This window comes from Zingiber officinale, chromosome 10A, assembly GCF_018446385.1.
Source record: "Zingiber officinale cultivar Zhangliang chromosome 10A, Zo_v1.1, whole genome shotgun sequence".
Classification (NCBI taxonomy): Eukaryota; Viridiplantae; Streptophyta; class Magnoliopsida; order Zingiberales; family Zingiberaceae; genus Zingiber; species Zingiber officinale.
Window position 1 is genome coordinate 20,449,959 of NC_056004.1, and position 25,334 is coordinate 20,475,292.

The window sequence follows — 25,334 nt, forward strand, 5'->3', positions numbered from 1 at the left end:
TCCCTGGTTTTTTGTCTCTAACGACTCGGGTGCTCGTCTGAGTGTGCGCAGAGCCCTAACGTCATCATCCTGGGGCGGTCGCATTGGCGGCATCATGATCATCGCAATAGCAACAGCCGTGGCGGCTGCAGCAGTTGTAGCTTTTGGAGCTGGGGTCGTCATCGGCAAGTCTAGTAGTCACGCCGGTGGCGGCAATGGCGGTGGCAGAGGCAGCAGCGTAAGGGGAAGTGGCGGCAGCGGCAACAGCAGTGGAAGTGGAAGCGGAGTTGGCGGTAGCATTTGGGGTAAGTTTTAGGATGCATGGCAGCGGCGACGGCGGAAGCGGCAGTGTCGGTCGGTGGAAGTGTCGGTGACAGTATTATTTGGGATAAGTTTTAGTATGTATGGCAATTAAATTGTAATTCGAGTGGTAGTATCAATAAATTGTGTTTTTATTTCTGTTTGGAGAAAATTTGCGTGCCATAAGTTGTGTTTTCCATTTGATTTCTGCTAGGAGAACATTTTTGCCAGTAGTTTCGCTGTGTTACCGAGTAAATTATGCTTATTTTGTTATGATTTAATGATTTTTTTCTTCTTTTGCTTTTATCTGTTGACATTAACAATGGTCATTTCATTATTTGGATTTAAGTTATTTATTTATTTTTCTTTGCTTTTGCTGTTGTTTGAAAATGTTGCTATGATGAACTATTAAAGAACTCTCAGCTGAAGTTTTGCTCTGCAAATCCTTTTGCAATGCTTTATTGTTTTTAAATGTCATCTTATTGACTTACATTTTATTTATTTAGTTATGTATTTTTTGCTTTTGTTGTTTTAAAATATTGCTACAATGAGCTGCTAGCGTGTAAGCTCCTGAACTTATCTTTAGTACTCTCAAATTCCTCTTGAATCTTCTCAACCATTGTTAAATCTCTTTGGAAGCCTAAGTTATCTTTCCATCACTCTTTTTTATGCTTCTACATTGAAACTTATGTTCATCTATGCACTTGTCTGCATTGGGACGATTCGTGTTCCTCTGACTCTGAATAACCCTTTTTGAATGCAGTCGCACTAATTTCTGATATTTCCCTTCTGGTTGCAGATTACAGATAATTACTACAGACCTGATCCAACGAAAGCAGCTCTTGCAGGCCTGAGCGTGGTTCATCTCAGCCTTAAGGTTTCCAAGTTTGGTGTAAAGAAGAGACAAGCTGCAAAATCCAAGAACTAGGTAAACTAGGCTCAAGAAGGTGGTTGATTGTCATTTAATTTTAAGTGAACCATTTGTATCTTGAGAAGATGGAGTGCTCAGTTTAGGGTCAATTTTCAGTGTTTGATTCTACATTTTATTTTTAACGCAGTAACGAATTTCATACTTTTTTTAGATCAAGCTAACGTGGGTCGAGAATGGTTCTTCTAACTTATTGATGTGTGATTTTGATTTCATAAGGAAAAAACTGTTGCTGTTTGTTTTGATTCCGTAAATCTGGTAAGTTGGCATGATGTTAATTTTAACATCTTGTGCATATGTATGTTCACTTAATTTGTATATAGCTTTTGTCTTTTGATGAATTCAAGTTCACTTGTATTCGTTCAAAAAAAAAAACTAGTGAATGTTTGTGTACCACTGAGCAAAAAATCTGCATTTATTATTTTTGTAAAAATGTTAAGAAAGATATAAAATTGTTGACCCCAGAAAAGTTTAATAAGATTAAAATAACGGTAAATTAGAGAAAAATTCCTAATCACAATCACAATTTTATATGTAGTCCCCAATCACAAAAAATTTTATTTTCACTCCCTGCATGCAAAGTATTACTTGTTTCAACTCCCTCATGTAAATTTTATTACCTAAATTACCCCTCAGATGTTTTAGGTATAAAAAGTTTAAAAACGAGTATAATTCCGGTTAAATTCAATACTTTATAACTAGAATTCAGTACTTTATACTAGAATTCAGTATATTTTCTATCAAAATTAACCCTGATATTTTTTCGGTACAAATAGTTTAAAAATGAATATAATTCCTATTAAATTCAGCACATTAAAATAGAATTGAGTATATTTTCTATTAAATTGAGCACGACTTTGCTTAATATAATTACTTAAAAATTTAGCACAATTTACCATTTAAAGAAAATATAGTAGATTTTTCATCAAATTGAATATCATTTAAAAAAAAATCTAATATAGTTTTCATCCATTAAGGTAAAAAAAGAATCGTACTCAATTTGATAGAAAATATACTATATTCTAATTTAATGTACTGAATTTAAGAGGAATAATACTGATTTTTGGACTTTTTATACCTAAAAGTATCATGGACAATTAGGTAATGTATTTTGATTAGGGAGTGAAAATAAAAATTTTTACCACTAGGGACTACATGCAAAGTTTTGTTTCCCAATAGGGAGTGCATGCAAAGTTACCGAAGGCGGTAAATTATAAAATAGTAAATTTCATTGGTGAGGTAAAATAATTTAAGAAACGTTTGAATCTGAGTTTTTCTTCTCTGGTCCTACTACCTTTGTTTCATGTTCATATTCCAAATTTTTTTCTTATTTTTTTTTTTAAAGAAACAGAAAAATAAAAAAAACTTTTTACATTATTATTAATTAAATAGTTCAATAGTCGAGGAAGTCGATGGATTGAAGGGAGTCGGCCATGGTAATTATAAGTAGAATAACGATTTTGTGTAATTTCCGATAGATTAACAATTATATAATCTATGATTATATATAATTTTTGTAGCTACTTTTATTTATAATTTATATATTATTAAATAGAAATTTTTTACGTTTATAAGCGAGTCGATTCATTTACAATGCAATCAAATAATTAATTTATTATAAATGAGTTAACTACTCCATCAAACTTAAACATATTAAATTTTAGATTAAACTAATATACAGAGCCGTAACTTCCATAAGGCCAAAGAGACAACCACCTCAGGGCTCAGCTCAATAAAGGGTCCATTTTTTTTAATTATACGTAAAATAAAATGAGAGGCATGGACCTTAAATGGCCGCTAAACCTATTCTCACGCTTTCGAGGCACGCACCGATGCATGACTCTTCTTTGAATGCAATTTCTTCTCTAGTGTTGTTCTTCTTTGCACGTGATTTCTTCTTCAGTGTTCTTTTCTACCAATGCATGGATTCACTAAACAAGAGGTAATCTTAATCTTCTTCTTTGACCATCTTCTTTGTCTTACAATCGCGATACCAATGGTATCCTAATCGTGCAACAACAGTCATTTGTGTGATCTAATCACGTTAATTCTCACAGTGGCTATCTCATGCAACATGGGCTGGTGGTTGGCCTTTGCTCGTGTGACATAGTTGCACGGCGTGGTGGTTGTTGCACGCTACCCCGGTCACTTGTGTGAACGACAACCTAATTGCATGGTGGTTATTGCTTGTCGCCTTGCTACTACCAGTCACCGCATTGGTCTCAGTGTTACATGATACATTAAATGAGCTATCAATATTAGAGATTGAGAAAGAAATAGTCCGACAATTGGATTATTCAGATTTTATAAATATTTTCATCTCTAAAATAGCTAGACAAGTAGTATTTATAATAATATATTATTTTTTATTTATTTATGTATTTAGTATATATATTATTTGTAAATTAAACTTTATCATTATTTATTATAGTAAACGGGTCATTTTTTATATGCGCTTCAGGCTCTGTCGAATACAAGTACGGCTCTGCTAATATATATATATGGGTGCCTGGAAGTACTCTCGGATATTCTGATTCACTTTTTGAAAATTGGGGCATCTGAAGGACTTCCAGGTGCCTAGATATGAAAGTCACTCATGAGTGTGTATAATAAGAGTGTGCAGACTAAAATTTCTATATAGAGAAAAAAATATTAGTTTGCGCAATCTTATCCTACACACTCATGGGAGGTTCGGAAGTCTGGAAGCACTTCTATGTACCTTGATTTACTTTTTGAGAATTGAGGTGCTCAGAGGACTTTTGGGTATCCGGACTTGTAAGGGTTGCCTATAAATAGGCAAAGTAAGAGTATGCAGGCTAACCTTTCAATCTTTTATATATAGAAATATATATAAGACAGTAAATGCCAAACGAATTAAAATATTTAAACTCCAGCAAATTCGAATTTAGTAATATTTATCTGATTCAACTCGATGATTTTAGCCAATATGTAAATTCACTTTAGGTCCATTTTCTTTGATTATTAGACATGGGTAGAGTCAAAATCTAGCTGATGATATATTTTCATTTGTCTTTTTATGTTTTCGAAAGCTTATTTCTTTGCCTCTGTGCTAACATTAGTTGTGTTGTTGTTGAAGCATAATATTCCAACTATATATCATAAGGTTATCATGGTGGATGTCTCAACTATTGATGGGTCGATATTTCATCCCTCTATTGAGCTATCATTGGTGGTTAAATTAATTAAATTCTTTTTTTATCCATTAATTGCTTTTGAGCCTTGCTGAGCTTATTATTATGTTGTGACCGAAAATTTTTTTACATATGTTTATAATTACACGATATTATTTATTTTGAGGTCTCATACTAATAGAGATATTTCATTTCTTTTTAAGCTCATGATTTTATTCATCGCTTTTGAATGTGAAATTTTGATTGTACCAAACATTTTAAACTTTTTTTTTTCTTTTCTAAATGAAGCTTGTCTACAGAGTTTATGTCTCTCTTATATTGTCCACGTTGCACTTTATTTTCATTTTTCAACGAAGTTATACTTGATATAATTAGATAAGAAAAGGTTTTCTATTCTATTTCTTACAAAATTATAATGATTTTTACACCAACACAAGCAGAGAAGCTGGTCCTGAATTTGCATTTATCATGGCCCTCCTAATTTTATACACCTGATGCAAGCTTTGTAGTAGAATTTGTAAAAAGTGGATATGTTATATTAGTGGCCTCCCAAGCAGCCCAGTAAGTACCATTGGGAGAGAGTTAAAGTAGGAAAATCCAAGTGACTAAGTGCATGGACAAGGTTTACAAAGACGATGAAACCCTCTGTGTATATTTAACCTACCGACCTCTAAAACATTATTCCAAACATTTATCACTGGACCATGTTACTAAAATTTGCATTTGAAGTTCATAAGCAACTTTCAAATTAAGCGAATGAAAATTCTAAATTGTTATTTAATCAAAATTTTATTCTATCCTAATTAAGTTCACGTAAGGTAACGAATTCAGTAAATAGAATAATACAATTATAAATTAAATCAACTCAAACCCTTATTCATAAATTAAATCAGCTCGATCGATCGAGAATGTTCCATCCTGCAGTTTTAATTATCTCTGGATGCCAACTACAATCCCAACCTGAAGAATGTTCCATCCTGAAGAAGACATGCTCAATTAATTTGTCTGATTTTGATTTATAGTGAGAGTAATATTATTACTGATGGAGATGTTTATCATTCCAAGACAACTTTCGCGCCAATTAATGGCCTTCATCTTCTCAATGATCTGCTTCCCTTCGGTGCCTTCTCCACCAATTTTTTCGCCTCCTTCAGCCCCAAGTCCGTAAATCCCCTGATTTCCTTGATCACCTTGATCTTGGAATCAGCGTCGTCAGACTCCAATCTCAGCTCGAACATCGTCTTCTCCTGCTTCTTAGTCTCATCCTTCACATCCGCCGCCGCAACTGCGTTGCGGCGCCGAGGGATCGAAGGTGGCAGGTCGTAGTTGGCGGGAAGCTTTCGCTGGTCGATGGACTCGAAATCCCCGGAGTCATCGTTGGCCCACTGGCGCCGCAGAGGAGAAGCTGCGGAAGAAGGGGAAACGAAACGGCGGCTAGCCGACCGAAGCAGTAGAGTGCACATCCCTTCCTACGTGGCTTGGACTTGGCTTGGAGTAAGTTGTCAAAATGAATCCGATCCGTCGGATCTGAATTAGAATTGAAATTTTTAAAATTCAGGTTAGATTTGGGTTAGATTTTTTTAATTGATTAGGATTAATTTAGTTAACTTGAGTTTAAAATTTAGGATTTTTTTAGTTAAATTAAAATTTATTTTAAAAATTAACATGTTTTATATACATGAATAATAAAAGGTTAGTACATGATGATGAGAAAAATAAAAATTATAGAAAAATAGTAAAAAAATTGTATTTTTAATCATATCGATCAGTAGGGTTATTCAGATTGATCAGATTATTCAGATTCAAATTCGATTTTAGAATTTTCAAAATGTGCTTGGATCATATTCGGATTGATTTTTTAATAATATTTTTACTTCGATCTTATCCAAACTTACTCAATCCATTCGGATCAGATAGATAGATGGATTGATGAGGTGGTCGATGGCCTCAAGTAAGTATTTTTCTGCTGTAACCAACTTTTGTGTAAAATTTATGGTGCTACTAGGTTGTCATAATTCTAACTTCACAAAATGATATAAACTCCATAATCCACGTACATTGAAGAGTAACTTCTATGTGTTGAACAATTTGTCAAAGATATTTAAAAATTAATTGAATTTAAATATATTAGAATAAATTTAATTTATCTATCAAGATGATTTAAATTAATAATCTTAGACTATTAGTAGAGGCTGGTTGTTGTTAAGTGTCGAATGCAGATGGCATGTGATCGGGCGAGCTTGACGAGCGAGCTTGAGGTCGAACAGGTAGAGAGGCAGTGCGAGTTTCTACTGGACAAACGAAGCGTCCGGGCGGGCGAAGCCTAGAAAGCAGTCGGGCGAGCTTTGGTAGCAAGAGGTCGATCAAGTGAGAGGTCGGTCGGGTGAGAGGCTGAGCAAGCTTGAGGCCGGATGGACAGAATGGTCAAGCGAGTTCGCAGGCAAGCGACCGAGTGAGTGAATCGACCGGACCAACAAAACGATCGGGCGAGCGAACTTCGCGGGCAAGAGGCTGACCGGGCAAAGAGGTCGAGCGAGCTTGAGGTCGGTCGGGCAGATAGGTCGCGCAATCTTCTGCCAAACGAAGCCTAGAAAGCGGCCGAGTGAGATTCGCGAGCAAGAGGCCGACCGGGCAAGAGGCCAACCGGGCGAGAGGCTGAGCGAACTTGAGGTCGGACGGGCAGAGAGGTCGCGCGAGCTTCTACTAGACGAATGAAGCAACCGGGCGAGTGAAACCTATAAAGCAATCGGGTGAGCTTCGCGAGCAAAAGGCTAACCGGGCGAGAGGGTGACTGAGCAACAGGCCAAGTGAGCTTGGCGACTGGAAGGGGGGTCTTCTTCGCCTCTTCCTTTGTGCCGTCGTGTGAGAAGAGTATAGGATTCTTAATGGATTTCGAGTTTGGGTTAAGAAAATGAATCTGAATCCAATAAGAAAAGTGAAATTGAGTTTTTGAAATTGAGTTTTAAAAGTGGGCTTGAAGATTTAGCTTCTATCTCTGAAATGAAATGAACCAAGTTCTTCAAATTAACTCATGCTCAACCTTAGTTTTGGGTCTAATTAATTTGACGCAACTCATGTCTATAGCATCTCTTTAATTCCTTACAAAATCATGAAATAATGTCAAAATTAGGGAGAGATTATAATAAGCTCACAAATATATCTAACTCATTGTGGCATGATATAAAGAATGATTTAAGTGAATGAGAGGATAAAAATACTAAGTATTAGAGCTAAAATATCATATAAAAATGTTATTTATCAACTCCCTCACACTTAATATCAAACAGAATCAATTGAAACTAATTGTTGTGGTATATAAATATTGTTCATGGATGTGATATGTAGAATAAAGATATGTATATTGGATTTGGGGTTTTTTTATCTACTTTTCGCAATAGAAAAAAAATTCTATTGTGAAAAGTAGAGTATGATCGTGATAGAAATGAACTAAAAACCTAATTAATTTGATAAATTTTATCATTATTATATTATATATAATGGAAATATATCATAAAATATAATAATGAAAAATATTAATACTCTACTTTGATGATAATAATAAAATATTATCTAAATTATTAGACAATCATAAATTCTTATGATTATAATTTAGTAATCAAATTGTTAAGTAGTTTTGGTCCGAGTTGGACGTCGAGTAGCCTTGGTCCAAAGTCGGGAATCAGGCGCTGAGTAGCTGTGGTCCGAAGTCAACTCCGTCTAGATGTAGGTCTACTCTGATTTGAACAGAACGTTGAGGTTATAGATTTGGGTCATGCCTGGATGACACTCGACTTGATTTGACTTCACTTACACGTCTTTGGATTTTCCGCGCCACGTGGGGTGACTATTTTTCTTAAACACAGGACAATACGGGGAGAGTGTTTGAAGGTCAAATTTAGAATTTTTTTATTTTATAAGAAAAAGACATTCAAATTTATGTCCTATCCAATTGTTTGTGTATTTGTCAACTTCGCACAACATAACTAGAAGGTGAAACAAAAAAAGTGATAGTTAAACCTCGTTCAACAAATTAACCAACGGAGATTGAATTTGCGGACAATTAAAGTATGGAAAAATTAGTTATAAGTAGAGTTTCATCGTAATACTTAGCAATGTCTCCAACCGTTTGAAATTATTACAATGGATTGATTCATGAGGCGTTCACCATTACGAGACCAGTCTGAAACAGAACGATTGTCTATCCGAAAATAATATTTTGAAAAAAAAAATCTAAAAAAGTAGGAGATCTGAAAAAAAATTCAGATTACAAATTAAATGTAAACTTCAGTCGGGTTGTCAGCAGATTTTGTTCGTGGATTGGGCTGGATTTGTAAAGAACATGAGAAGTTAATTATGATTGACAGGGCCGACTGTTAAGTTAGAGATGGCGCAGTAAACCTAATTCTCAAACCCAAGAGATGTTAAAAATCAAAGTGTTTTTCGAACGAATTTTGAAAGTAATCGATATGGTCCTGTGAAAGGACGATGACAATGGATCGAATTTGTATTGGAGTATCTATTCCAATCTATTACATCTATCCTGATACCTATCTCTATATTCATTGAGTATTTAATTTTTATCCACATCTCTATACCTATTGGAGGATCGAGTATTCATACTCTATTCAATACCCTATAACTATCTACCATTATTTCTTTTAAAAAATAAATTATTTCAACGAACTAATAAATATTTATCAAATTCTTAAATTCTTGTACTCATCTACTCTTCCTCATCTTGCGCTTCTTCGATCGGGTGAGGAATTGCTTAAAAAGTTAATACGAATGTTGATTTTTAATTCCTAACTCTAGGGAACTTTTTATAATCACCTGGAATCAGTTATTGTTGCTTGGAGGCGCCTCCAAAGCACTCCAGGCCACCTCCAAGTGGATAAAACATTATCTACACTACAACAGTCAGCTAACGAATTTATGCGTTGGAGGCGTGAGGGCGCCTTCTTAAACCAGGCGCCAGGGCACCTTCTTTAACCAAACACGAGGGCACCTTCGTGTTCCTCCGAGGCGTCTCTGGTCCAGAAAGCAATCGCTTCGCTGCTGAAGGTCGAGGTGCCTCCAACTCCTTGTTGGGATATGTCGTTACGATGTGTGCTAAAAACACGTTTCGTAAACATGCACAACGGAAAACTAAAAATAAATAAATCTAATTTATTACAATACACACCACATGCATGCAAGATACAATTGCACTAGATAGATCATAAAACAAAAATGAAAAACAAATAACAATTATTCTAGGTATACCTTATGGACGACCTGTAACGAGAAGGACATCAACCGTAGCGACGTTGTCGAACCTCGCCTCTATTCGTATCCACGCCGAGATCCTCAAGACAACTTCGTAAGTACAATCCTCTCCTTCGGAAGTTACTAGCCACGGGCGAAGAAGAGGGATCAAGAGGAAGAGGAAGCAAAACAAGGAAGAACTTCTTCCTTGTTTGGAGGCTCACGACAACAAGAGTGAGCATCGTCTTGTTGGTGGTGGGAGAAGGAGAAGGGAGAGAGGAGAGGAAGTCAAATTTGGTTCCAAAACCAAATAATGAATTTTCTTGTGTTAATTTTCTCTCAACTATATCATTATATAGCTTTCATGAATGAGTTAGATTAAAAAGTTCAAATCCAATCCATTATTTTTTAACAAAAAATTAGTCCATTAACCCCTTGGTTTTGTTCATAATTAAACCAAGTTGGTTCATGACTAATTCAATAGGGTCAAACTCTTTCATAAGAGATGTGGCACATCCATGCTTCTGATTCGACAAATATTTCCATATTTGTCTTATGTATGGTCTAACCAAACATTTGTCTCTTGATCTAAGAATTTTATTCTGTAACTTGTTTTACGTCTTTTAGAGATTCGTTTGTGTGTGTGACTCAATAGGTTTCCAGTTTATCTTGGTCGTCCATAATTAACTACTTAATTATGAAACGACCATGAGTGAGACCTAGTAGTACATCATGATCCCCAATTAATCAAAAAATTATAGTTGATTTCAGAATTACTTCTAAACCCTTCAGCAACTACAGTGAGTCGTGTCTCGTTTCTTTCAATCGTCTTATACCCACTCGGTTCAGGACATGGTCTATGTATCCAGCCGAGCAAGCGTGTTCTGTGAGTATCCGGTCGGCGGACGTTTGTGTCCGATTCTGCATTATAGCTCGGCCTGATGCCGAGCTCCCAACGCTCAGAAGACTCAAGCATGGCTCTAGCAGGAAGGAAGGAGGGCCGAGCGACCCCCTTGCTCGGTCGAATGAAGGACGCAGCCTTGGCTTAGCAGATATGGTTTCTTCGCTCGGCAAGACGGAGCCGGGACAATAAGATGATTGGCCAAGGGTACCTCCCGCTCGGCCCGGCCATGGTGTCACACGAAAGGCACTAGTCGAGCGGTTCCTCCGCTCAGCCCGGTGGTGGACAAAGGAAGTAGCTGACGATATATTCTTAGGGACCAATGTCGCCGAGAGATGGTATGGTCGGCGACATGGTCAGACAGAGAATCGGACGGTGGAAGCTTCCACTGTCACGTCAGAGATATGCTCGTTCTATTATGGTATGACGTCAGACACGCTTTTCTGACACGTTCATTCTAGGTATGATTTGAGGAGCGTGCAAGCCTCGGGAAGCATGCACGCACCTCTGGAGAGCCCTATTATAAGGACCCCTGAACTTCGACAGAGGTATGCTCACTTCTTTACTGTAGCTACAGTTTTTGCTTCTTCTTTGCTCTACTTCTTTCCACCGGAGATCTTACTTGAGCATCGAAGGGTCATCGCCAGGGAACCCCTCCTCGACTCGGCATTGTGCTTGCAGGTTCATGGCAGCGAGAGATCTACGCCTTTCTTCGACCAGTCAACAGGAGCGCCATCTCCCCAACGTCCATCGACTTAGCTCTCAGACAGGATCATATATAAATATTTTTTAATTTATGAAATAGTAGACATTTTTTTAATTTACGAAACAGATACGTTTTAATCGATTAAATCAATTAAAAGCATCTTAATCATTAAAAAAACTTAATCAAAAATTTAAAAAAAAACAATCTCAATCAATTAAAAAATAATTCAAATCGATTGATAATTGACGTAGTCACGAATTTAAAGTTGTTTATCGATTGAAAATTTCAATCGTTTTTGTTCAAAATTTTAGACTTGACAATGATTGCTCGACTAAAGTTATTGATTGAATCATCACAATTTTATCTAAAATTAGATTAAATAGTGATGATTTTTTTCATCATTCTTCATATTCTTCTCAAAAATATGAAAAATTCGAAAAGCATGTCTATCCTAATTTTCTCTTATATGATTTTCGATGATTAAAAATTTATATTAACTAGAAAAACTTGATCTAGCATACAAACAATAAATTGACGAAAAATTTAAACTTTATTGCCAATGAAAATGAGCAAACATAACCTTGGCTCTGATACTAATTGATAGTTCTCGTAAAACCTAAGCCGCATGAATTCTAAACAACCGAAATAAGAATCCGAATAGGAAAAACAATAACATATGAGCATGGATCTTCGTTTCATCAAGAACATGACATAAGAAAGTAAATACTGTAATTACAAAGAACCTGAATGCAACGGAATTGTCATTATTGTTCGTGTGGAGCTCGTCGATCCAATAATCCTGTGGAAGAAGAAGAAGGAGAAGGTTGGCCTTCTGGAGGAGTTAGGGTTGACGGCGTCGAATCCTCTTCGTCAATGGGGAACGAAGAGACGTCTCAAAGATTATCCTAATCCTCTGGGGACCAACCCATTATATAGTGCACATCTATTATCAACTCATAGATGATAATAGATGCAGGACTATAGGTTCTGCACATATGAGATCCATATCAAGTTACTCGAAACTCACTAGACATAAGTTAGATCATTTTAAAAAATTTGAATTATATTCACGTATATAATTTACAAATAAACCCACCTAATAAGGATAATTATATTCAAAACCTGAATCTTCTCAACCATTGTTAAATGCCTTTGGACGCCTAAGTTAGGTTCCACCACATTTTTTTATGCTTTTGCATTGCACTTGTCTGTTTATTGTTTGTTTTGATTCCGTAAATCTGGTAAGTTGGCATGATGTTAATTTTAACATCTTGTGCATATATATGTGCACTTAATTTGTATATAACTTTTGTCTTTTGATGAATACAAGTTCACTTGTATTCAATTCGTTAAAAAAAACTTGTGAATGTTTGTGTACTACGGAGCAAAAAAAAATTCATTGATTATTTTTGTAAAAATGTTAAGAAAGATATAAAATTGTTGGCCCCATTAAAGTTTGATAAGATTAAAATAATCGAAAGCAGTAAATTATAAAATAGTAAATTTCATTCGTGAGGTAAAATAATTTAAAAAACGTTTGAATTTGAGTTTTTCTTCTCTGGTCCTTTTTGTTTCATGTTCATATTTCAAAAAAAAATTCTTATTTTTTGTCTAAAGATATAGAAAAATAAAAAACTTTTGGTTCGAACTAAATTTTTTTTAAAAATTTTGATTTAACTTAATAAAAATTTGATTCAGACTAAAATTTATGATGTAAAAAATCGATTTGGTTCAAAAATTCGATCTATTTGGTTAATTCGATTTAACCGAATAAAAAAATTCAAAACCGAACCTGAACCGAATTAACCAAATTAAATTAACTGATTTTTTGGAGAAAAAAAATCGATTTTCCGAATAAACTGAACCGAATTTTCAAATTCGGTTTATTTGATCGATTTATTCGATTTAATTGAACTTTTGCTTACCCCTAGTGTCATCAGTTTGTTGTGCTACCAAGTAGGTTATACTTATTTTGTTATGATTTGATAATTTTTTTTATTTTCCTTCTATATGTTGTTAACAACATTAACATTGGTCATTTTATTATTTGACATTTAAGTTATTTATTTATTTTTCTCTGCTTTTACTGTTGTTTGAAAATGTTGCTAGGATGAACTGTTAACAGGTAATTGAACTCTCAGCCAATGAAATTTGATTTGCTTCTGAACTTAGTTTTGCTCTCCAATTCTTTTTAAAATGCTTTATTATTTTTAAATCTCATCTTATTGACTTTCATTTTATTCATTTACTTATGTATATTTTGCTTTTGTTGTTTTAAAATATTGCTACAATGAGCGGCTAGCGTGTAAGCTGTTGAGCTTATCTTCAGTATTCTCAAATTCCTCATGAATCTTCTCAAATCTCAACCATTGTTAATCCCTTTGGAAGCCTAAGTTATTATTCCATCACATTTTTTTTATGCTTCTGCATTGAAACTTATGCTCATTCATGCACTTATCTGTTTGATGTTTGTTTTGATTCCGTAAATCTGGTAAGTTGGCATGATGTTAATTTTAACATCTTGTGCATATATATGTGCACTTAATTTGTATATAGCTTTTGTCTTTTGATGAATACAAGTTCACTTGTATTCAATTCGTTAAAAAAACTTGTGAACGTTTGTGTACTACGGAGCAAAAAAAATTTCATTCATTATTTTTGTAAAAATGTTAAGAAAGATATAAAATTGTTGACCCCATTAAAGTTTGATAAGATTAAAATAATCGAAAGCAGTAAATTATAAAATAGTAAATTTAATTCGTGAGGTAAATAATTTAAGAAACGTTTGAATTTGAGTTTTTCTTCTCTGGTCCTTTGACCTTTGTTTCATGTTCATATTTCAAATTTTTTTCTTATTTTTTGTTTAAAGATATAGAAAAATAAAAAACTTTTGGTTCGGACTAAAATTTTTTTTTAAAATTTGATTTGACTTAATAAAAATTTGATTCGGACTAAAATTTATGGTGTAAAAAATCGATTTGGTTCAATAATTTGATCTATTCGGTTAATTCAATTTAATCGAATAAAAAAATTCAAAACCGAACCCGAACCAAAATAACTAAATTAAATTAATTGATTTTTTGGAGAAAAAAAAAATTAATTTTTTGAATAAACTGAACCGAATTTTCAAATTCGATCAATTTATTCGATTTAATTGGACTTTTGCTTACCCCTAGTGTCATCAGTTTGTTGTGCTACCAAGTAGGTTATACTTATTTTTGTTATGATTTGATGATTTTTTTTTTATTTTCCTTCTCTCTGTTGTTAACAATGTTAACATTAGTCATTTCATTATCTGTTGTTTGAAAATGTTGTTAGGATGAACTATTAACATGTAAGGTGAACTCTCAGCTATTGGTATCCAATGAAATTTTATTTGCTTCTCAGCTTAGTTTTGCTCTCCAATTCTTTTTAAAATGCTTTATTATTTTTAAATCTCATCTTATTGACTTACATTTTATTCATTTACTTATGTATCTTTTGCTTTTGTTGTTTTAAAATATTGCCACAATGAGCGGCTAGCGTGTAAGCTCCTGAGCTTATCTTCAGTATTCTCAAATTCCTCTTGAATCTTCTCAAATTTCAACCATTGTTAATTCCTCTGGAAGCCTAAGCTATTGTTCCATCACATTTTTTTATGCTTCTGCTTTGAAACTTATGCTCATTCATGCACTTGTTGTTTGATGTTTGTTTTGATTCCGTAAATCTAGTAAATTGGCATGATGGTAATTTTAACATCTTGTGCATATATATGTGCACTTAATTTGTATATAGCTTTTGTCTTTTGATGAATACAAGTTCACTTGTATTCAATTCGTTAAAAAAAACTTGTGAATGTTTGTGTACTACGGAGCAAAATAAAATTTCATTGATTATTTTTCTAAAAATGTTAGGAAAGATATAAAATTGTTGACCCCATTAAAGTTTGATAAGATTAAAATAATCGAAAGCAGTAAATTATAAAAATGGTAAATTTCATTCGTGAGGTAAAATAATTTAAGAAATGTTTGAATTTGTGTTTTTTTTTCTCTGGTCCTTCGACATTTGTTTCATGTTCATATTTCAAATTTATTTCTTATTTTTTTGTCTAAAGATACAGAAAAATAAAAAACTTTTGGTTCGGACTAAAATTTTTTCTAAAAATTTGATTTGACTTAATAAAAATTTGATTCGGATTAAAATTTATGGTGTAAAAAATCGATATGGTTTAAAAATTTGATTTATTCAGTCAATTCGATTTAATCGAATAAAAAAATTCAAAACCGAACCTGAACCGAATTAACCAAATTAAATTAACTGATTTTTGGAGAAAAAAAATCAGTTTTCCGAATAAATTGAACCGAATTTTCAAATTCGATCGATTTATTCGGTTTAACTGAACTTTTGCTTACCCCTAGTGTCATCAGTTTGTTGTGCTACCAAGTAGGTTATACTTATTTTGTTATGATTTGATGATTTTTTTTTTAAATTTTCCTTCTATATGTTGTTAACAACTTAACATTAGTCATTTCATTATTTGGCATTTAAGTTATTTATTTATTTTTCTGTGTTGTTACTGTTGTTTGAAAATGTTGCTAGGATGAACTATTAACATGTAAGCTGAACTCTCAGCTATTGGTATCCAATGAAATTTGATTTGCTTCTAAGCTTAGTTTTGCTCTCCAATTCTTTTTAAAATGCTTTATTATTTTTAAATCTCATCTTATTGACTTACATTTTATTCATCTACTTTTGGAGAAAATTATATTTTCAGTCCTGTAATTTGTATCTTTTTAAATTTTAGTTCTGTTATGAGTTAATTTACGTTCTTAGTCCTGTAACTTGTAATATTTTTCAATTTCAGTCATTTTTCCTTCAAAATTGAAATTTTTCAACGGAAAATGTCTAATTTGTGATTGGAATATAAAAAACACATGGGTCACAAAAAATCAAAATCCCCAAATTCAATTTACAACTCATCATTTTTCGTTGAAAAATTTCAATTTTAGAAGAAAACGGACTGAAATTGAAAAATATTACAAGTTACAGGACTAAAAATATAAATTGTCTCATAACAGGATTAAAAACATAATTTTCTCTTTACTTATGTATCTTTTGTTTTTGTTGTTTTAAAATATTTCTACAATGAGCGGCTAGCGTGTAAGCTCTTGAGGTTATCTTCAGTATTCTCAAATTCCTCTTGAATCTTCTCAAATCTCAACCATTGTTAATCCCTTTGGAATCCTAAGTTATTGTTCCATCATGTTTTTTTTATGCTTCTGCATTGAAACTTATGCTCATTCATGCACTTGTCGATTTGCTATTTGTTTTGATTTCGTAAATCTGGTAAGTTGGCATGATGTTAATTTTAACATCTTGTGCATATATATGTGCACTTAATTTGTATATAGCTTTTGTCTTTTGATGAATACAAGTTCACTTGTATTCGTTCAAAAAAAAAACTTGTGAATGTTTGTGTACCACGAGAAAAAAATTTGCATTGATTATTTTTGTAAAAATGTTAAGAAAGATATAAAATTGTTGACTCCATTAAAATTTGATAAGATTAAAATAACCCAAGGCATTAAATTATAAAATAATAAATTTCATTCGTGAGGTAAAATAATTTAAACAACGTTTGAATTTGGGTTTTTCTTTTATGTCCTTTGACTTTTGTTTCATGTTCATATTTCAATTTTTTTTTTCTTATTTTTTTTTCTATAGATACAGAAAAATAAAAAAAAACTTTTTTACATTAGTATTAATTAAATATTTCAATAATCGAGGAAGGCGATGGATTGAAGGGGGTCGGCCATGGTAATTATAAGTAGAATAACGATTTTGTGTTATTTCCGATATATTAACAATTATATAATATATGATTATATATAATTTTTTAGTTATTTTTATTATAATTTATATATTATTAAATATAAATTTTGTACCTTTATAAGCGAGTGTATTCATTTACAATGCAATCAAACAATTAATTTATTATAAACGAGTTAACTGCTTCATTAAACTTAAACATATTAAATTTTAGATTAAACTAATATATATATATATATATATATATATATATATATATATATATATATATATATATATATATACTCCCGGACACTCTAATTCACTTTTTGAAAATTGAGGCATCTGAAAGATTTCTGAGTGCCCAAATGTAAGAGTCACCCATGAGTGTGTATAATAAGGATGTGCAGATTAAAATTTCTATATAGAGAAAGAAATGTTAGTTTGCAGAGTCTTACTCTACACATTCATGGGAGGTCCAGAAGCACTCTTATCTACCCTGATTCATTTTTTGATAATTAAGATGTCCAAAGAATTTCCGAACATCCGGACCTACAAGGATCGCCTATAAATAAGCAGAGTAAGAGTCTGCAGGCTAACTTTTCACTCTTTTATATAGATATATATAAAAGACAATAAATGCCAAACGAATTAAAATATTTAAACTCTAGCAAATTCGAATTTAGTAATATTTATCTGATTCAACTTGATGATTTTAGCCAATATGTAAATTCACTTTAGGTCCATTTTCTTTGATTATTAGACATGGGTAGAGTCAAAGTCTAGCTGATGATATATTTTATAAAAATCTAGATATTCATTTGTCTTTTCATGTTTTCGAAAGCTTATTTCTTTGCCTCTGTGCTAACATTAGTTGTGTTGTTGTTGAAGTATAATATTCCAACTATATATTATGATCCTATAGTGCTTAGTTGATGGACGTTGGAATGTGGTGCTCATGTTGACTGGTCGAAGACTCCCAAGACGTATCTCCTTTGCCGCCATAAACCTGCAAACACAACGCCGAGTCGGGGAGGGGTTTTCAGCGACGGCCCTCCGACGCTCAAGTCAAATCTCCGACAGAAAGATGTAGAGCAAAGAAGCAAGAACTGTAGCAACAGTAATGAAGTGAGCATACCTCCGTCCAAGTTTGGGGACCCTTATATAGGGCTCCCCAGAGGCGCGCGCACACTCCCCGAGGTGTGCACACTCCTCGAAGCATACCTAGAATGGATGTGTCAGAAAAGCATGTCCGACACCCTACCTTAATAGCACGAGCATATCTCTGATATTTACCTCCCTCATGATGACCTTGGGTCGGGTGCGGCGGGAGCGCTGGGGGCGAGCGTTTCGCCTTTTTGCCACAACGAGCATATCTCTGACGTGAGATTTGACTTGAGCATCGGAAGACCATTGCCGGGAGCCCCTCCCCGGCTCGACGTTGTGTTTGTAGGTTCACGGCGGCAAAGGAGCTACGTCTTGAGAGTCTTCGACCAGTCAACAGAAGTGCCACATCCCCAGCGTCCATCGACTCAGCACTCAGACAGAATCATATCATAAAATTATCATGGTGGATGTCTCAATTATTGATGGATCAATATTTCATCCCTCCAGTGAGCTATCGTTGTTGGTTAAATTAATTAAATTTTTTTTATCCATTAATTGTTTCCGAGTCTTGGTGAGTTTATTAATATGTTGTGATCTAAAAGAATTCATATATTTTTATAATTACATGATATTATTTACTATGAGGTCTCGTACTAATAGGTACTAATAGAGATATTTCTTTTTAAGTTATGAAATTCATCTCTTTTGAATGTGAAATTTTGATTGTACCAAACATTTTAAACTTTTTTTTTCTTTTCTAAATGAAGCTTGTCTACAGAGTTTATGTCTCTCTTATATTGTCCACGTTGCACTTTATTTTCATTTTTCAACGAAGTTATACTTGATATAATTAGATAAGAAAAGGTTTTCTATTCTATTTCTTACAAAATTATAATGATTTTTACACCAACACAAGCAGAGAGGCTGGTCTAACAAGTTCTCCTATTTGGTTGAGTTCAAGTGATTCAGTCCATCATTTCCAATGTTGCTAATTTTCCAGTACAATATATACATATTCATTTTTTTTTATTCAGCCCGTTGAATTTGCATTTATCATGGCCCTCCTAATTTTATACACTTCTTAGACTGATTATGATCTACTTAAAATGGTTTACAAAAAAATTCAGATTACAAATTAAATGTAAACTTCAGTCGGGTTGTCAGCAGATTTTGTTCGTGGATTGGGCTGGATTTGTAAAGAACATGAGAAGTTAATTATGATTGACAGGGCCGACTGTTAAGTTAGAGATGGCGCAGTAAACCTAATTCTCAAACCCAAGAGATGTTAAAAATCAAAGTGTTTTTCGAACGAATTTTGAAAGTAATCGATATGGTCCTGTGAAAGGACGATGACAATGGATCGAATTTGTATTGGAGTATCTATTCCAATCTATTACATCTATCCTGATACCTATCTCTATATTCATTGAGTATTTAATTTTTATCCACATCTCTATACCTATTGGAGGATCGAGTATTCATACTCTATTCATTACCCTATAACTATCTACCATTAATTCTTTTAAAAAATAAATTATTTCAACGAACTAATAAATATTTATCAAATTCTTAAATTCTTGTACTCGTCTATTCTTCCTCATCTTGCGCTTCTTCGATCGGGTGAGGAATTGCTTAAAAAGTTAATACGAATGTTGATTTTTAATTCCTAACTCTATGGGACTTTTTATAATCACCTGGAATCAGTTATTGTTGCTTGGAAGCGCCTCCAAAGCACTCCAGGCCACCTCCAAGTGGATAAAACATTATCTACACTACAACAGTCAGCTAACGACTTTCTGCGTTGGAGGCGTGAGAGCGCCTCCGACTTCCTTGAGGCGCCTGTATAAAGAGGCGCGAGGGCACCTCCATGCTGCTGCAGGGCGCCTTCTTAAACCAGGCGCCAGGGCACCTTCTTTAACCAAACACGAGGGCACCTTCGTGTTCCTCCGAGGCGTCTCTGGTCCAGAAAGCAATCGCTTCGCTGCTGAAGGTCGAGGTGCCTCCAACTCCTTGTTGGGATATGTCGTTACGATGTGTGCTAAAAACACGTTTCGTAAACATGCACAACGGAAAACTAAAAATAAATAAATCTAATTTATTACAATACACACCACATGCATGCAAGATACAATTGCACTAGATAGATCATAAAACAAAAATGAAAAACAAATAACAATTATTCTAGGTATACCTTATGGACGACCTGTAACGAGAAGGACATCAACCGTAGCGACGTTGTCGAACCTCGCCTCTATTCGTATCCACGCCGAGATCCTCAAGGCAACTTCGTAAGTACAATCCTCTCCTTCGGAAGTTACTAGCCACGGGCGAAGAAGAGGGATCAAGAGGAAGAGGAAGCAAAACAAGGAAGAACTTCTTCCTTGTTTGGAGGCTCACGACAACAAGAGTGAGCATCGTCTTGTTGGTGGTGGGAGAAGGAGAAGGGAGAGAGGAGAGGAAGTCAAATTTGGTTCCAAAACCAAATAATGAATTTCCTTGTGTTAATTTTCTCTCAACTATATCATTATATAGCTTTCATTAATGAGTTGGATTAAAAAGTTCAAATCCAATCCATTATTTTTTAACAAAAAATTAGTCCATTAACCCCTTGGTTTTGTTCATAATTAAACCAAGTTGGTTCATGACTAATCCAATAGGGTCAAACTCTTTCATAAGAGATGTGGCACATCCATGCTTCCGATTCGACAAATATTTCTATATTTGTCTTATGTATGGTCTAACCAAACATTTGTCTCTTGATCTAAGAATTTTATTCTGTAACTTGTTTTACGTCTTTTAGAGACTCGTTTGTGTGTGTGACTCAATAGGTTTCCAGTTTATCTTGGTCGTCCATAATTAACTACTTAATTATGAAACGACCATGAGTGAGACCTAGTAGTACATCATGATCCCCAATTAATCAAAAAATTATAGTTGATTTCAGAATTACTTCTAAACCCTTCAGCAACTACAGTGAGTCGTGTCTCGTTTCTTTCAATCGTCTTATACCCACTCGGTTCAAGACATGGTCTATGTATCCAGCCGAGCAAGCGTGTTCTGTGAGTATCCGGTCGGCGGACGTTTGTGTCCGATTCTGCCTGATGCCGAGCTCCCAACGCTCAGAAGACTCAAGCATGGCTCTAGCAGGGAGGAAGGAGGGCCGAGCGACCCCCTTGCTTGGTCGAATGAAGGACGCAGCCTTGGCTTAGCAGATATGGTTTCTTCGCTCGGCAAGACGGAGCCGGGACAATAAGATGATTGGCAAAGGGACCTCCCGCTCGGCCCAGCCATGGTGTCACACGAAAGGCACTAGTCGAGCGGTTCCTCCGCTCAGCCCGGTGGTGGACAAAGGAAGCAGCTGACGATATCTTCTTAGGGACCAATGTCGCCGAGAGATGGTATGGTCGGCGACATGGTCAGACAGAGAATCGGACGGTGGAAGCTTCCACTGTCACGTCAGAGATATGCTCGTTCTATTATGGTATGGCGTCAGGCACGCTTTTTTGACACGTTCATTCTAGGTATGATTTGAGGAGCGTGGATGCCTCGGGAAGCATGCCGCACCTCTGGAGAGCCCTATATAAGGACCCCCGAACTTCGACAGAGGTATGCTCACTTCTTTACTGTAGCTACAGTTTTTGCTTCTTCTTTGCTCTACTTCTTTCCACCGGAGATCTTACTTGAGCATCGAAGAGCCATCGCCAGGGAACCCCTCCTCGACTCGGCATTGTGCTTGCAGGTTCATGGCAGCGGGAGATCTACGCCTTTCTTCGACCAGTCAACAGGAGCGTCATCTCCCCAACGTCCATCGACTTAGCTCTCAGACAGGATCATATATAAATATTTTTTAATTTATGAAATAGTAGACATTTTTTTAATTTACGAAACAGAAACGTTTTAATCGATTAAATCGATTAAAAGCATCTTAATCATTAAAAAATCTTAATCAAAAATTAAAAAAAAAACAATCTCAATCAATTAAAAAATAATTCAAATCGATTGATAATTGACGTAGTCACGAATTTAAAGTTGTTTATCGATTGAAAATTTCAATCGTTTTTGTTCAAAATTTTAGACTTGACAATGATTGCTCGACTAAAGTTATTGATTGAATCATCACAATTTTATCTAAAATTAGATTAAACAGTGATGATTTTTTTCATCATTCTTCATATTCTTCTCAAAAATATGAAAAATTCGAAAAGCATGTCTATCCTAATTTTCTCTTATATGATTTTCGATGATTAAAAATTTATATTAACTAGAAAAACTTGATCTAGCATACAAACAATAAATTGACGAAAAATTTAAACTTTATTGCCAATGAAAATGACCAAACAGAATCCTAATAGGAAAAACAATAACATATGAGCATGGATCTTCGTTTTATCAAGAACATGACATAAGAAAGTAAATACTGTAATTACAAAGAACCTGAATGCAGCGGAATTGTCATTATTGTTCGTGTGGAGCTCGTCGATCCAATAATCCTGTGGAAGAAGAAGAAGGAGAAGGTTGGCCTTCCGGAGGAGTTAGGGTTGACGGCGTCGAATCCTCTTCGTCAATGGGGAACAAAGAGACGTCTCAAAGATTATCCTAATCCTCTGGGGGCCAACCCATTATATAGTGCACATCTATTATCAACCCATAGATGATAATAGATGCGGGACTATAGGTTCTGCACATATGAGATCCATATCAAGTTACTCGAAACTCACTAGACATAAGTTAGATCATTTTAAAAAATTTGAATTATATTCACATATATAATTTACAAATAAACCCACCTAATAAGGATAATTATATTCAAAACTTGAATCTTCTCAACCATTGTTAAATGCCTTTGGACGCCTAAGTTAGGTTCCATCACATTTTTTTTATGCTTTTGCATTGCACTTGTCTGTTTATTGTTTGTTTTGATTCCGTAAATCTGGTAAGTTTGTTTTGATTCCGTAAATCTGTTAAGTTGGCATGATGTTAATTTTAACATCTTGTGCATATATATGTGCACTTAATTTGTATATAACTTTTGTCTTTTGATGAATACAAGTTCACTTGTATTCCATTCGTTAAAAAAAACTTGTGAATGTTTGTGTACTACGGAGCAAAAAAAAAAAAATTCATTGATTATTTTTGTAAAAATGTTAAGAAAGATATAAAATTGTTGGCCCCATTAAAGTTTGATAAGATTAAAATAATCGAAAGCAGTAAATTATAAAATAGTAAATTTCATTCGTGAGGTAAAATAATTTAAAAAACGTTTGAATTTGGGTTTTTCTTCTCTGGTCCTTTTTGTTTCATGTTCATATTTCAAAAAAAAATTCTTATTTTTTGTCTAAAGATATAGAAAAATAAAAAACTTTTGGTTCGAACTAAATTTTTTTTTAAAATTTTGATTTGACTTAATAAAAATTTGATTCAGACTAAAATTTATGATGTAAAAAATCGATTTGGTTCAAAAATTCGGTCTATTTGGTTAATTCGATTTAACCGAATAAAAAAAATTCAAAATCGAACCTGAACCGAATTAACCAAATTAAATTAACTGATTTTTTGGAGAAAAAAAATCGATTTTTCGAATAAACTGAACCGAATTTTCAAATTCGGTTTATTTGATCGATTTATTCGATTTAATTAAACTTTTGCTTACCCCTAGTGTCATCAGTTTGTTGTGCTACCAAGTAGGTTATACTTATTTTGTTATGATTTGATGATTTTTTTTATTTTCCTTCTATATGTTGTTAACAACATTAACATTGGTCATTTCATTATTTGACATTTAAGTTATTTATTTATTTTTCTCTGCTTTTACTGTTGTTTGAAAATGTTGCTAGGATGAACTGTTAACAGGTAATTGAACTCTCAGCCAATGAAATTTGATTTGCTTCTGAACTTAGTTTTGCTCTCCAATTCTTTTTAAAATGCTTTATTATTTTTAAATCTCATCTTATTGACTTTCATTTTATTCATTTACTTATGTATATTTTGCTTTTGTTGTTTTAAAATATTGCTACAATGAGCGGCTAGCGTGTAAACTCTTGAGCTTATCTTCAGTATTCTCAAATTCCTCATGAATCTTCTCAAATCTCAACCATTGTTAATCCCTTTGGAAGCCTAAGTTATTATTCCATCACATTTTTTTTATGCTTCTGCATTGAAACTTATGCTCATTCATGCACTTATCTGTTTGATGTTTGTTTTGATTCCGTAAATCTGGTAAGTTGGCATGATGTTAATTTTAACATCTTGTGCATATATATGTGCACTTAATTTGTATATAGCTTTTGTCTTTTGATGAATACAAGTTCACTTGTATTCAATTCGTTAAAAAAACTTGTGAACATTTGTGTACTACGGAGCAAAAAAAATATCATTCATTATTTTTGTAAAAATGTTAAGAAAGATATAAAATTGTTAACCCCATTAAATTTTGATAAGATTAAAATAATCGAAAGCAGTAAATTATAAAATAGTAAATTTAATTTATGAGGTAAAATAATTTAAGAAACGTTTGAATTTGAGTTTTTCTTCTATGGTCCTTTGACCTTTGTTTCATGTTCATATTTCAAATTTTTTTCTTATTTTTTGTTTAAAGATATAGAAAAATAAAAAACTTTTGGTTCGGACTAAAATTTTTTCTTAAAATTTGATTTGACTTAATAAAAATTTGATTCGGACTAAAATTTATGGTGTAAAAAATCGATTTGGTTCAAAAATTTGATCTATTCGGTCAATTCAATTTAATCGAATAAAAAAATTCAAAACCGAACCCGAACCGAAATAACCAAATTAAATTAACTGATTTTTTGGAGAAAAAAAATCAATTTTCTGAATAAACTGAACCGAATTTTCAAATTCGATCGATTTATTCGATTTAATTGGACTTTTGCTTACCCCTAGTGTCATCAGTTTGTTGTGCTACCAAGTAGGTTATACTTATTTTTGTTATGATTTGATGATTTTTTTTTATTTTCCTTCTATCTGTTGTTAACAACGTTAACATTAGTCATTTCATTATCTGTTGTTTGAAAATGTTGTTAGGATGAACTATTAACATGTAAGGTGAACTCTCAGCTATTGGTATCCAATGAAATTTTATTTGCTTCTCAGCTTAGTTTTGCTCTCCAATTCTTTTTAAAATGCTTTATTATTTTTAAATCTCATCTTATTGACTTACATTTTATTCATTTACTTATGTATCTTTTGCTTTTGTTGTTTTAAAATATTGCT

The 25,334-nt window shown here is 33.6% G+C and overlaps 1 protein-coding gene across 1 annotated transcript; it reads right to left on the minus strand.

The window, feature by feature from the left end:
• Positions 1-5,450: 5,450 nt before the first annotated feature.
• LOC122026501 (50S ribosomal protein L7/L12-like) lies at positions 5,451-5,822 on the minus strand. The gene has a single exon (XM_042585241.1). The coding sequence runs from the start codon at positions 5,820-5,822 to the stop codon at positions 5,451-5,453; it is 372 nt and encodes a 123-aa protein (XP_042441175.1).
• Between the last annotated feature and the right edge of the window lie 19,512 nt (positions 5,823-25,334).